At 48.7% G+C, this 15,226-nt stretch overlaps 1 protein-coding gene across 8 annotated transcripts in view; it reads right to left on the reverse strand.

Moving 5' to 3' along the window:
* Window positions 1–15,226, reverse strand: part of LOC142485410 (NXPE family member 3-like) — a 124,678-nt gene that overhangs the window by 42,673 nt on the left and 66,779 nt on the right. For 6 of the 8 annotated variants that reach the window (XM_075584426.1, XM_075584428.1, XM_075584430.1 and 3 more), the window contains exons 2-4: window positions 2,294–2,809; window positions 1,185–1,405; window positions 833–903 (exon numbers count right to left, since the gene is read on the reverse strand). In XM_075584426.1, the coding sequence (XP_075440541.1) occupies window positions 833–903; window positions 1,185–1,405; window positions 2,294–2,809 (808 nt within the window). Of the gene's footprint in view, window positions 1–832; window positions 904–1,184; window positions 1,406–2,293; window positions 2,810–11,364; window positions 11,463–15,226 lie in introns of those variants that run through there. The other 2 variants (XM_075584432.1, XR_012798460.1) reach the window with 2 other exon arrangements.

The raw sequence follows: 15,226 nt of genomic DNA on the forward strand, positions 1-15,226 counted from the left end.
GGCGCGGTTACCGTGGGATGCGCGAAAATGGCGCCGGATAGTGAGTTTTTGTACTGCGTTATGCGCCGACGGAAAGCGGGAACGTCGGAAAGCGAGGACTACCCGTAGACTGCTTTGGCCCGTTAAGTGACTTATGGAGACGACAACGCTTAGTTAATATCCGTGTACCTTCAATGCTCAGTAACGTTCGGGTAAGGTTAGGGTTTCGTCCGGAAAGGGCGTCACGTTAATTGTGATGACGCGGGGGGGTTTATGCTCCCCCCACGGCGTTATTCCTCCCGGGTCGCAACGGATCCCCGCAGGCACTGTGCTGGGCGCCACAGAGTTTTGCCGCGGCGTTCGTGACTGTACGTCTGGCTACATCTGTATATGCGAAAGAGGTATCCCCCCCCTTAACAACGTATACCCACCAAAGGTCCGTGAGATTGAACGCGGGGATTTAATCCTGACATTAGTCAAGCCATACCTAAAGGAGTCCGAAATATAGGTGGAGGGTGGGTTTCGGCCTTTAGGCAAGGCAGGGTTAACACCAGGTTATTTCATCTGCGTGGAGATATTTGTGGATGGTGTGATGGTCATCTTCTGGAGAGAGCTTCGTCCACTTGGCTCTCCCGGTTCCTTTTCCTTTCTCCGGTACTGGCTATTTCTTATTTGAGGTCTCTTCTAGCAATTTGTAGTTCTGGGTGCAGGGGGGTGGGGGGGTCGGAAGCAGAAATGTCTGGGCCCAGGAGAAATGTGAGGAGCGGGACTGGGGGAGGCGAAGGTGTGGGAGAGGGAGAAGAAAGCTAGGAGGACACTGGTTATGGGGAGGGCCCCTCTGCAGGTCTCTTACCCACACTGCTGTTCACGGGCTCAACGTTGATTGGAGAAAGTGATCCGGGAATTTTCTGGTTGGTGACGGATCTGAGAGAGGGAGGGGAGAAAGGGAGTGTGAGGGAGGTCTGACCAATGGGAGGCTGAGTGTGAGGGAGGTCTGACCAATGAGAGGCTGAGTGGGTAGGGAAGTCTCATTCATTGAGGGGCAGTCTCACTCACTGAAGGAAAGTCTCACTCCTTGGGGGGGTGGGGGGCAGTCTCACTCAATTTAAATTATTGGAGGGCAGTCTCATTGGAGGGCAGTCTCACTCATTGGCCGGGCAGTCTCACTCACTCTCGGACAGTGTCACTCACCCCGTTCCACGTACCCACTCAGTAGAGCGTCCTCGAGTGAATTTGTCACCTTGCGGTATCCGCCCATGGAGTGATAGACCCAGGAGTCACACGACAGCTTCCTTGGTCTCACGCACTGCCACGTGTCTCCGCTCACGGGATCCGTGTACTCACACACGTCTCTCCCCGGCAACTCCAGGTTACACTCCGTCACCTCGCTGGTCCCATTAAACTGGAAGTACCCGTTAAAATAGACCTGCGGGACGGACACAATGTACCCATCATACAATGAGGGCTCCGTCCTATAAACTGAAACACATACCCTATAAAAATCCTATAGAATAAATAGAATATACAAGGGAGGCTCTATCCTATGAAATGAGACACAGACCCTATAAAATCCCTATATAATAAATAGGATATACGAGGGAGGCTCCATCCTACAAACTGAGACACAGACCCTATAAAAGTCCTAAAGAATAAATAGGATATACTGTATACGAGGGAGACTCTGTGCTATGAAATGAGACAAAGACCCTATAAAAGTCCTATAGAATAAATAGGATATACTGTATACGAGGGAGACTCTGTCCTATGAAATGAGACAAAGACCCTATAAAAGTCCTATAGAATAAATAGGATATATACGATGGAGGAAATCCCCGCTCCCCTCTGAGCCTGCCCCCTGTGGGTTGATCTTGCCTAGGGTGACCATATTTTCCCAAGGATAAGCCGGGACAACTGTCACGCATGCGCAAAAAGCCGGCGCCGGCATGGCGCATGCGCGAAACACCCACACCAATTCTCGTTCTTTTCAATGTAAGCGGGAAGGGGGAAACTGTATAACGGGGGGGGGGGGGCCCGATCTGCGCTCCGGGGGGGGGTGTCATTCCAGCGCTGGCGTGGAAGCTGAGTAAGCCGTGGGGGCGATCCGAAGGCTTTGCCGGAGACACCCGGAACGAGGCTCGCGGCCGGAGACGCGGAGAGCTCGGGAGGGCTGGCGTGCAACGCAACCGTGGTCTGGCCAGTCTCTACGGAGTGTGGAAGCCACCCCGGGTAACCCTTGGAAATGGCACCTGGACAACTAAGATTACCCCCCCCTCCCCCGCAAACATTTGTGGTACTTTTAGTGCCCGCCGGTCACCTTGTCAGGGCGTCTCTCCCTCTTGTCCCTTAGGACGGCCACGGCCTCACTGGAGTGAATGAGCTTGATGTTCACCTGCACCTCCCCAGGCCACGGAAGGAGGAACGTGGCGGTGTAGCTGCCATTGTCGTGGTCCGTCACCTGGCCCACCACACCGGCCTTCAGCCCGGGGGAGTGTAGTTTGGCTTGGAAGAAGTCGCCACCGTAGGTCTTGGGCCGATCCCCGTGGTCCCGGGCCGCGATGAGGACTTCTAAGCTCTCCCACACGTGGTACGTGGGCCTGGGGCTCAGCACGTGGTACCGGCACGTCTTGGGGCTGGTGGAGAGGTTGAAGTGGGTGGGGGTGGACGGGGGGCCGGGCCAGTCAATCCGCCTCAGCAGGGCCGCCAGCTCCAGGTCCACGGGTGGGGAGGAGAAGGTCACGGAATGAGGGAGCGTGGCGGGAAACGTGTACATCTTGGGAGGGGGAGCGTGGAACCGAGGCATAGGTTCCCTGCTCAGGAACCTGTATATAAGCTGCGGGGGAAAAGATGAGGAGTTATAGGGGGGCAATAGCAGGCTTTATAGGGAGCAGTATTATGGAAGGGAGAGGGGGAGGGATAGAGAGGGGGGAAAGAGGGGTAGAGGGGAAGAGAGAGCGTGAAGGTGGGCGAGACAGAGGGAGTGCTAGAGAGGGGTATGGGGGAAAGAGAGGGGTGGGGGGGAAGAGGGTTAGGGGAGATGAGAGAGGGGGTGGGGGTGAGATAGGGGTGAGAGAGGAGGAGGGGAATGGGGGAGAGAGGGGAGAAGAGCAGAAGGGGAGGAGAGAGGGGGGAAAGGGTAATATGGAGGAGAGGGAGAGGGGGGAAGACGGGGTGTTGAGAGTCATTAATAACAGGGAGTGGTAAATAATAGGACAATTACGGTCACAGCTGCTGTGTTCATACACACACAGTATACACACGCACACAGTATACATACACATACAGTATACACACACACATATACAGTATACACACACACACACATACAGTATACACACACACACACACAGTATACACACACATATACAGTATACACACACACATACACAGTATACATACATACATACACAGTATACACACAAACACATACAGTATACACACACACATATACAGTATACACACACACACACACACATATACAGTATACACACACATACACAGTATACATACACACACACAGTATACACACACACATATACAGTATACACACACATATACAGTATACACACACATATACAGTATACACACACACACATATATACAGTATACATACACACACACCGTATACACACGCGCACACACACATATACTGTATACAGTGTACATACACACACAGTATACACACACACACATACATTAAACATACACACACACACACACACAGTATACACACGCACACACGCACACACACATACACAGTATACACACACACACAGTATACACACATATACATTATACTTACACACACACACACACACACAGTATACACACGCACACACACAGTATATACAGTACACACATACACACAGTACACACACACACACACACACACACACACACACACAGTATACACACGCACACACACAGTATATACAGTACACACACACACACACACACACACACAGTATACACAGTATACACAGTACACACACACACACACACACACACACACACACAGTATACACACGCACACACACAGTATATACAGTACACACACACACACACACACACACACACACAGTATACACAGTACACACACACACACTGCAAAGAAAGAAGCGCAAAAATTAACACTGATTCTTGCCAAGAACATCAAAAGCGTTTTTTGTTTGTTTGTTTGTTTGTTTTATGTGTGTTTATTTGTGCAATTTTTATTTGTATTTCTATTTTTCTATTCATTTTCACACTTGCTGTTCCTTCATGCTTGAAGTTCCAATTTTAGGAATATCCCTTTGAGTGCTAGTTAGTGTGTCATGGAACAGAAATACCCCTGTCTGCCTTTTCTGTCTCAGCCCCCCTTCCCTTGGCAGTTCCCCCTGCTAGCTGCACTAGGATGTCGCTTTCCTTGCAGTTCTCTCTCAGTGCAGATGGAATGGATACATTATGTATCTCTTTTTCTTTCCAGTCTGTCATACCCTTGGTTGCTCTGGCAACACCTCCAGTCCTCCTAGTTAATGGACTTTCCCATTTCCCCCCCTGTCTTTTGCTGACAGTTAGTGCAGTCTCACTGAACCTTTAGTGTGACCCTTGCCCTTCACTTCCTTTTCCACCATTACCTCTGGATGAGTGAGCACTGCTGTAACTCCTGTATGGTAGGATTATCTTTTCACCTGCTCTTAACTACCAAGCACCCACAGAGAGACACTATTCATACATCAACATCTCTTCACAAGTGACTGTATTTTATGCTACTTTCCCCAAATAAAGTAAAGAAAAGAAACAGAACTTGTTGTGCTTGGAAAAGAGGGCCGAGTTGACACTATCTGGGCTAAATCATCTTACACATGACCCCTGGCTTTCAGAATAGTGAAAAGATACCGTGTGCCTTACAGACACTTACAGGAGCTGCTACTCCAGACTCCATGATAAAACAGAGCAATCTCTGCAGACAAAGAAGCACCAAGTAGCTCAAACTGCACACAGCCTGCAGCCTTAACAGTCAAGAAGTAGCTCAAACTGCACAGCAGCTTTGTAAACAAACAGTGCTTCTTACACAAAACCTAATTGCCTTTCTCTGTCTGAGTTCACCCTCTGCACAGCCCCATAGTGAGGAGCCACCATCTCACCTACCCCTGCGCACGTCCCCACGGCTAGCGCCATCAAGGGCCACGCTACCGGACACCCGCCAGGACACGGGTCAGAGCCAACGGACACCTGTGAGTACAGCTACCCCTACGCTGCGCGCTGCAGGACACCGCTCGGCATCATCTGAGACAGACGCCCATCGCTGACACAGGTAAAAGACTGCACGCCACACGCACTGGCTAAAGGCCTACACACACCTACAGCATGGCAGAACTCAGAGCCTCACCAGACATCACGCAGGAGAGCGATCACTCAGACACAGAGACCGCTGCGCAACTGCAACAGGCGCAGGCAGGCGCAAGGCCTAAACGGGCAGTCACACTGATACAAAAGGCCCGCGAAAAATATGAGACTGACATTGAAGCGCACCGCGCTAAATTAGAGTTGGCCTGGGAAACAACCACACTTGGGGTACGCGCTGGCGCTGGCAATTATGTGCAACAGCTCGAGCAGGGGATAACTCAATTGAAGGTAGACCGCTGTCACAGGCATATTTCACCTATCTAACAAGAACTAACACAGAAGATAGCATACGAGAGCGCGACCTACAAAAGGCGATTGACCTAGAACGTGATGGCATCGTGCAAACCGCCATCACGGAAGCTGAGAATAAGAGAAAGGACCTTTTGCAGGAGACCGCATCGCCACGCTCAAGCACATCCAGGCACTCGTCAAGGTCAGCAAGATCAGCGCAATCTCACGTGTCTAGCGCAAGCGCAAACGCCACCAGGGCACGAGCCACCGCAGAGGCCGCACGTACCAGGGCCGCATATGCTCAGAAAGAGGCAGCCATGAAACTAAAAAGGGCAGAGGTGGACGTCAACCTAGAGGCCCTAAATCAAGAGAAGGAAGCCGCCGCCATAGCCCAAGCAGACGTTCTAGAAGCAGCCGTGCAACAGGATGGCGGGGAGCAACCGTACAGACGGATTGCCTCAGAGGATCCAGTCCAACGCACTGAAGACTACGTAAGGAGCCTCTTCAGTGTGAACACCAGCGCACCATCTCAACACGGAGGGAGTGACTCCACAGACACCGAAGACTTGCTAGGTCCACGAGGAGAAGACACTGTTCCTTCAATGGTACATGCTGCCTGGGATAGCCACAGCCGCAACAGTGATCCACACGCCAGCGCGCACACGGATGCACTACAACGGGCTCGTCATCCAGGTACACCCACACGGGAAAACACAGCCCCTCACACCGACCAACAGTCATCACGGGTCCACGCCAAGGAAGGGGCGACCGCACAGACCCTCTCAGCAACTACCTCAGAACGGGACAAACACGCCGATGCCTCAGGTCTGACAGACATAGCCAAGTACATGATCCGGCGTGACCTGGTGCAAGCAGGACTCACCAGCTTCGACGACCGCCCGGAGAACTACCGGACGTGGAAGTTCACATTCAAAGACGCAATCAACAGCTTGGACTTCTCAGCAAGGGAGGAGCTCAACCTGCTATTCAAGTTCCTGGGGAACGAATCCAGAGAGCACGCGAATAGACTGTAGGCGGCAAACGCGCACCAACCCCAAGTAGGTCTTGACCTAGTGTGGGAAAGGCTAGAAGAGTCCTACGGCAGCCCCGAAGCAGTCGAGGATTCGCAAAAGAGTCGACAGCTTCCCCAAGATCACAACTAAAGACTACTCGAAGTTACGAGAGCTCGGGGACCTGCTGCAAGAACTGGAGGTCGCAAGGAAAGACCACTCCTTAATAGGTCTCAACGTCCTATACTCAGCTCGTGGAGTGAGACCCATCCTGGAGAAGCTACCCTTCAACCTCCAAGAAAGGTGTATTTCACAAGGTTCCAAATACAAAAGGGAGAAGCAAGTCGTCTACCCCCCATTCTCAGTTTTCTTGAGCTTCATTCGCGAAGCAGCAAAGACGAGGAACGATCCCAGCTTCATCTTAGGGGCGCAGACCACATCCAGCGCCAGCCACCTGAGGAACGAAAGGTTAGCAGCGAGATACAAGGACTCCAGAGATACAAAGACTCGGTCCACAGGACGGACATGCCCCCTACGACCCATGCGAGTCCCGGCCAGGCGGCCAACAGGAACAAGAACCCAAGGGACCTCAACAAAGAATGCCATATTTACAAAAGGCCGCATCCGCTTAACAAGTGTGTCGGATTTAGAATGAAACCCATAGAGGAGCGAAAGAACTTACTCAGGGAATGGGGAGCTTGTTTCAAATGTTGTGCTTCCACAACTCATTTATTCAAGGACTGCAAAGAAGCTATGAAATGCACAGAGTGCGATAGCGACAGGCACATAGCCGCTTTACACCCGGAAGCTATGAAGCCCAAAGCAAGCAAAGCCCCTAACCCTTCGACAAAGCAGGGCGGGGAGGAAGAGGTGGGAGATACACCCGCCACGACGTCGGTAGCGTCCAAATGCACAGAAGTATGCGGGGAACGACGTCAGATCTTGCTCTAAAATATGTCTGGTAGCTGTGCACCCAGAGGGACAACCCCAAAGAGCTAGAAGGATGTATGCAATCATCGACAACCAGAGCAACCGATCACTGGTCAGGTCAGAATTCTTCGACATGTTCAATATTCAAGACAGTGCTTCTCCTTACACTCTCAGAACGTGCGCAGGGCGAATGGAGACTACAGGGAGAAGAGTGAATGGCTACACCATATGCTCAACAGATGGCAAAGTGAACATGCCCCTTCCCACACTCATCGAGTGCAATCACATGGCAGAAGATAGGAGTGAGATCCCCACACCAGACGTGGCGCGACACCATCCCCATCTAAAAGCTATTGCCGATCGTATCCCACCACTAGACGAAGGCGCCCAGATCATGCTGCTACTTGGCAGGGACATTATGAGAGCACACAAGATCCGAGAACAGCGAAACGGGGACCACAACGGCCCAACCGCTCAAAGGCTGGATCTAGGATGGGTGGTAGTGGGAGAAGTATGCATAGACAGAATACGAGGACCCGACAACGTAGGCGCCCTACGAACAAACTTGTTGGAGAACGGTCGCGCATCCCACTTCAAACCCTGTCCGAACCACTTCCAGGTCCACGAGAAGCTCGAGACCAAAAGGAACTATGGAGACGCGCCTGTGGCAGAAAAATACCCCAATGGCCTAGGGGGTACAGTGTTCCAGACCACAAAAGACGACGACAAACGGGCACCATCAATGGAAGATAAAGAATTCTTTAGGTTAATGGATAAGGAGCTCTTCAAGAACGAATTAGGCAGTTGGGTGGCCCCACTACTATTCCGCTCGCCAAGAAGACGCCTCCCAAACAACAGAGACCACGCCATGTCTCGACTCGCTTCGCTTCGCCGTAACCTACAAAGGAAACCGGAGACCAAGGAACACTTTGTGGCCTTCATGCAGAAAATCTTCCACAGCGGCCATGCAGAGTCGGCGCCCCCACTGAGAGAAGGCGAAGAATGCTGGTACCTCCCGTCGTTTGGCGTCTACCACCCCCAGAAACCTGGCCAAATTCGAGTGGTATTCGACTCCAGTGCTCAGCATCAGGGAGTCTCCCTAAACGATGTTCTCCTCACCGGGCCAGATCTGACGAACAGTCTTCTGGGAGTGTTGATCCGCTTCCGCAAGGAACCTATCGCCGTAACCGCAGACATTCAACAGATGTTCCACTGCTTCCTTGTGCGAGAAGACAACCGTAACTACCTAAGATTCCTGTGGTACCAAGATGACGACATAGAAAACGAAGTCACGGAGTACCGCATGAAAGTACATGTCTTCGGGAACAGTCCATCACCTGCGGTGGCTGCCTACGGCCTCAGAAGAACGGCCCAAGACGGAGAAGCAGAGTTCGGGAAAGACGCCAGGAACTTCGTCGAAAGAGACTTTTATGTGGACGACGGATTAAAGTCAGTTCCCACCGAAGAAGAAGCCATAGATCTACTCAAGAGGACACAAAAGATGTTAGCAAATGCCAACCTAAGATTGCACAAAATAGCCTCCAACAGTGCCACAGTGTTGAAGGCGTTCCACGCAGATGATCAAGCAAACGATCTCAAGAATTTGGATCTGGGGACCGACACGCCTCCCATACAGCGGAGCCTGGGGATAAGCTGGAATCTTAAAACGGATACCTTTACGTTCCAGGTAGCCATCGAAGAAAAGCCCTTCACACGTCGCGGAGTCCTGTCCACCGTTAACAGTCTTTACGATCCGCTAGGATTCATGGCTCCTGTCACTATACAAGGGAAGTCTCTTCTCAGAGAAATGTCCTTCGAAAAACAGGAATGGGACACCCCACTACCCACAGAAAAACGGAAAGAGTGGGAGACGTGGAAGCACTCCTTGAAGGCCCTTGAGCAACTTCAGATCCCACGCCCCTATTCACCTATATCTCTCACCGCCGCACACAGCAAAGAGCTTTGCGTATTCTCAGATGCCTCCACAAAAGCTATAGCAGCGGTGGCCTACCTAAAAACCACGGACGTGGGTGGAAGTCACCACATCAGGTTCATCCTTGGCAAGGCTAAGCTGGCGCCACAACCCGACCATACTACACCCCGACTCAAGCTATGTGTTGCAGTGTTAGCGGTAGAACTGGCGGAACTCATCGAGAACAAGATGGACAGCAAACCAGATGCCGTCAGATTCTACACGGACAGCAAGGTGGTACTGGGCTACATATACAACCAGAAAAGGAGATTCTACGTATACGTAGCTAACCGTGTAGAAAGAATCAGGAAGTCAACCCAACCAGAACAATGGCACCACGTGCCCACAGATCAGAATCCCGCCACCAGATCAGTACCCGCATCTCAACTGCTGAGCACGTCGTGGCTCACAGGACCAAAGTTTCTTGCGCAGCCCGCGGAAACGCCACCAACCCCAGTTGGCGACTTTGAACTCGTGGATCCCGAGAAGGATACGGAGATAAGGCCCCCACAAGTATCCGTGTTACTCACCAATGTATGGCACAGAAACACATTCGGATCACATCGATTCCATCGCTTCTCAAGGTGGACAGCCCTTCTGCGAGCAGTAGCCCATCTCAGGCATATAGCCTCCTCCTTCCGCCAGACACCAGATGGTAAAACTACCGGCTGCCACGGCTGGCACATCTGCAAAGATCTGCGCACCGTGGAGGAAGTCACAAGGGCTAAGGAAACTGTTCTCAGTCATGTTCAGAGAGAAACGTATGCGGAAGAGATCAATTGCATTCGCAGAGGGAAGAGTGTTCCCAAAAACAGCCTACTTTGGAAGTTGAATCCCTTCATCGACAATGACGGCCTCATGAGAGTAGGAGGCCGCCTCAACAAGTCCCAACTGAGCAGGGAGGAAAGCAATCCTCTTATCATCCCCGGCCGACATCACATCGCCACTTTGTTGGTGCGCTACTACCATGAACAAATCATGCATCAGGGACGACACTTCACCGAAGGCGCTATTAGGGCGGCGGGCATTTGGATCGTTGGCATGAAAAGGTGCGTGGCCAGTAATCTCCACAAATGTGTCAGGTGCCGAATGCTGCGAGGAAAGAGCCAAGACCAAAGGATGGCAGATTTACCTATCGACAGACTTAATACAGAACCCCCCTTTACCTATGTAGGACTCGATGTATTCGGGCCCTGGATGGTCATCTCACGTAGAACTAGGGGCGGACTAGCAAACAGCAAACGATGGGCGGTACTCTTCACCTGCATGAGTACGCGAGCTATACACATCGAGATTATAGAATCTATGGATGCTTCAAGCTTCATAAATGCCATCAGAAGATTCTTTGCAGTCAGAGGACCAGTTAAACAAATACGCTCCGATTGTGGCACCAATTTCGTTGGAGCGTGTAAGGAATTACAAATAGACACTAAAGATAAGAGACAATAGTATCCAAAGATACTTGCGCGACCAAGAGTGCACGTGGACATTCAACCCTCCTCACTCCTCTCACATGGGCGGAGCATGGGAACGCATGATCGGGGTAGTATCATGGGGTCAGTTATGCCATACCTCCTTCTCTCAGGCAACGTCTTGTGACACGTAATGTCCTGCTCTAAGCAGAAGTACTGTATCACAATTTCTTATCCTGCAGAGAAAACGGCCTCACACCCTTTGTGTGTAGGGTATCGTGAGGATATTATTAAGAGAGGTCACTCAGAGTTGTATGAGATAAGACTCATATTTATTGAGATACAACATGATAATAAGAAACAATAAGCAAACTTGTTAATAATCCAATACTTCTATTAATCTATCTATGCAGAGATTATTTACTGGGTATGCTGTCATACTCACAAACCAACTAGGTATTACGATAATGTCATGCCAGTCTCGGTATGTCTCGTCTGCCGTGGCTTGCCACCCGGTTCTGGTTCTGGTTTAGCCTTACACAAACCTTTATTGCCCTTGTCATACGTCATGATTGTCTACGTGGAAAACAAGGGAAATAACCCAAAAACTAGCAAAGTTTCCGAACTCATTTCTATCTGCGTAGCAAATTAACCACAAGATGTTTGTGGTCTCATATCCGTGCCATTTATCGTAAGCTCATGCATTGAGAAGGCGTGAACACCTGCTCTGCTAAGATTTCTTATCTCACCAGCAAAATTCTATTTGCAAACTTCAGATATGTTATGTACTTATTCCAAAGCAACAAACTAGTGAATATGTGACAGTGTGCCCAAAGCTGTACTTAAGACATATGTATGCTATGTCTGACCCTGTGCTACCCGCTCAAAGCTGTACTTAAGACATATGTATGCTATGTATGACCCTGTGCTACCTGTAATCCATAACAGTAGTCCGGCGTATCTTGGACTCTATGATGCTAAAAACCGACCTGACTCGACTCACTCACGAAGTGTTAACCACATTTATGGCCGAAATATCAGCAATAATCAATGCTAGGCCTTTGATTCCAGTGTCAACAGATCCAGAATCGCCAAGTATTTTGACACCAGCAATGCTGCTAACCCAGAAAGTAGGGAACATCCCCACCCCAATCAAAGGCTTCCACTCTAAGGATATGTACAAACGACAGTGGAGACAGGTGCAGCGCTTGGCCAACACATTTTGGGATCGCTGGAGACGCGAGTATCTGGTGACACTCCAAGAACGCCATAAATGGCAAACGGTTAAACCAGATATCCAAGTGGGAGATGTGGTTCTGTTGAAAGATAAACAGGTGGCAAGAAACGAATGGCCCATGGGACTTATAATCAGAACCATCCCAAGCGAAGATGAAAGGGTTCGCAAGGTAGAAGTTCGGGTGACCCAGAATGGGATCGTTAAAACCTTTTTAAGACCTATCACAGAGACTATCCTCCTAATGCCCAAATCGGACTATGATAGGGAAGAACTGAGTACCAGTTCTATGGACTCTGAGAGACATTGTGGTGCATCAAGCTGACCTAGAGCTGTGCATCCACCTACCTTACCGAGATGGCAAAGGACGTCAAGCTGGTGGTACCGGCCGGTATCCCACCGTTATGTGGACATGAAGTTGTTATGTTATGTTATATTGCACATATGATCCACATACACCTTAAATAGTGGTATCTCCAGATACCAGACGGGGAGTGTCAAGGAATAGAAATACCCCTGTCTGCCTTTTCTGTTTCAGCCCCCCTTCCCTTGGCAGTTCCCCCTGCTAGCTGCACTAGGATGTCACTTTCCTTGCAGTTCTCTCTCAGTGCAGATGGAATGGATACATTATGTATCTCTTTTTCCTTCCAGTCTGTCACACCCCTGGTTGCTCTGGCAACACCTCCAGTCCTCCAGTTAATGGACTTTCCCATTTTCCCCCCTGTCTTTTGCTGACAGTTAGTGCAGTCTCACTGAACCTTTAGTGTGACCCTTGCCCCTCACTTCCTTTTCCACCATTACCTCTGGATGAGTGAGCACTGCTGTATACTCCTGTATGGTAGGATTATCTTCTCACCTGCCCTTAACTACCAAGGCACCCACAGAGAGACACTATTCATACATCAACATCTCTTCACAAGTGACTGTATTTTATGCTACTTTCCCCAAATAAAGTAAAGAAAAGAAACAGAACTTGTTGTGCTTGGAAAAGAGGGCCGAGTTGACACTATCTGGGCTAAATCATCTTACACATGACCCCTGGCTTTCAGAATATAGTATATATATACACACACACACACACACACACACCAGTATAAACATACACACACACACGCCGGTATAAAAATACACACACACACGCCGGTATAAACATACACACACACACACAACAGTATAAACATACACACACACACACCGGTATAAACATACAAACACACACCGGTATAAACATAAACACACACACACCAGTATAAACATAAACACAAACACACCTGTATAAACATAAACACACACAACAGTATAAACATACACACACACACACCGGTATAAACATACAAACACACACCGGTATAAACATAAACACACCAGTATAAACATAAACACACACACACACACACCAGTATAAACATAAACACACACACACACACACCTGTATAAACATAAACACACACACCCCAGTATAAACATACACACACACACAACAGTATAAACATACACACACACAACAGTATAAACATACACACACACACACACCAGTATAAACATACAAACACACACACACCAGTATAAACATACAAACACACCAGTATACACATACAAACACACCAGTATAAACATACAAACACACACACCAGTATAAACATACAAACACACACACACCAGTATAAACATAAAAACACACACACACACACCAGTATAAACATACAAACACACCAGTATAAACATACAAACACACACACTAGTATAAACATACAAACACACACACCAGTATAAATATACAAACGCACACAACAGTATAAACATAAAAACACACACACACCAGTATAAACATACAAACACATACACACACACACACACACACACACACACCAGTATAAACATAAACACACACACACACACACCAGTATAAACATACAAACACACACACACCAGTATGAACATTAAAACACACACACACACAAGTATAAACATACAAACACACACACACACACACCAGTATAAACATAAAAACACACACACACACACACACACCAGTATAAACATAAAAAAACACAAGCACACACACACCAGTATAAACATACAAACACACACACACCAGTATAAACATACAAACACACACACACACACTAGTATAAACATACAAACACACACACCAGTATAAATATACAAACACACACACCAGTATAAACATAAAAACACACACACACACACACCAGTATAAACATACAAACACACACACACACACACACACACCAGTATAAACATAAACACACACACACACACCAGAATAAACATACAAACACACACACACACCAGAATGAACATAAAAACACACACACACACAAGTATAAACATACAAACACACCAGTATAAACATAAAAACACACACACACACCAGTATAAACATAAAAAAACACACGCACACACACCAGTATAAACATAAAAACACACACACACACCAGTATAAACATACAAACACACACACACACACACCAGTATAAACATACAAACACACAGACATTATATATATATATATAAAACAAAAAGAACAATTCCTGCGCTCCTACCAACTGGGGTAAGATATACTGGTGACTATTGGTGACTATCCGTGACTATCCGTGGCTATCCGTGACTATCCGTGACCTCCTTACACTCGGAACCTAAGTCCGTGTAACACAGGAATCCTTTGGTTGCCTCTTTAGATCAGAGTATGATTAAATCCTGCCGAGCTGGTCACGGTGACCTCCGTTTATCCGGCACCTGCGCTGAATATATGTCATTTCTTATTGATTAAGGAGGCGTATGTTTATTTGTGATGTGGCACAATTACCAGCTGGCCCAAGCCGGTATCCTGAGTTCCCTTATTATAGAGATTAAATGTACACGTGCTTCTTCTCTCCGTCAGCCTTGGACTTTCACCTGCTCTTCAGCGCAGGGCGAGGTGTATATATACTTGTATATATAGTCATAAATCGCATACAGCACAGGGAGGGGCGGGGGAGGGATAGGTTTCAGTCACAGATACAGGATACCAGGATGCACTGTTTTTGAGTTAACCCCTTGCCTGCTTTAT

This window comes from Ascaphus truei, unplaced genomic scaffold (genome assembly GCF_040206685.1).
Source record: "Ascaphus truei isolate aAscTru1 unplaced genomic scaffold, aAscTru1.hap1 HAP1_SCAFFOLD_593, whole genome shotgun sequence".
NCBI classification, from domain to species: domain Eukaryota; kingdom Metazoa; phylum Chordata; class Amphibia; order Anura; family Ascaphidae; genus Ascaphus; species Ascaphus truei.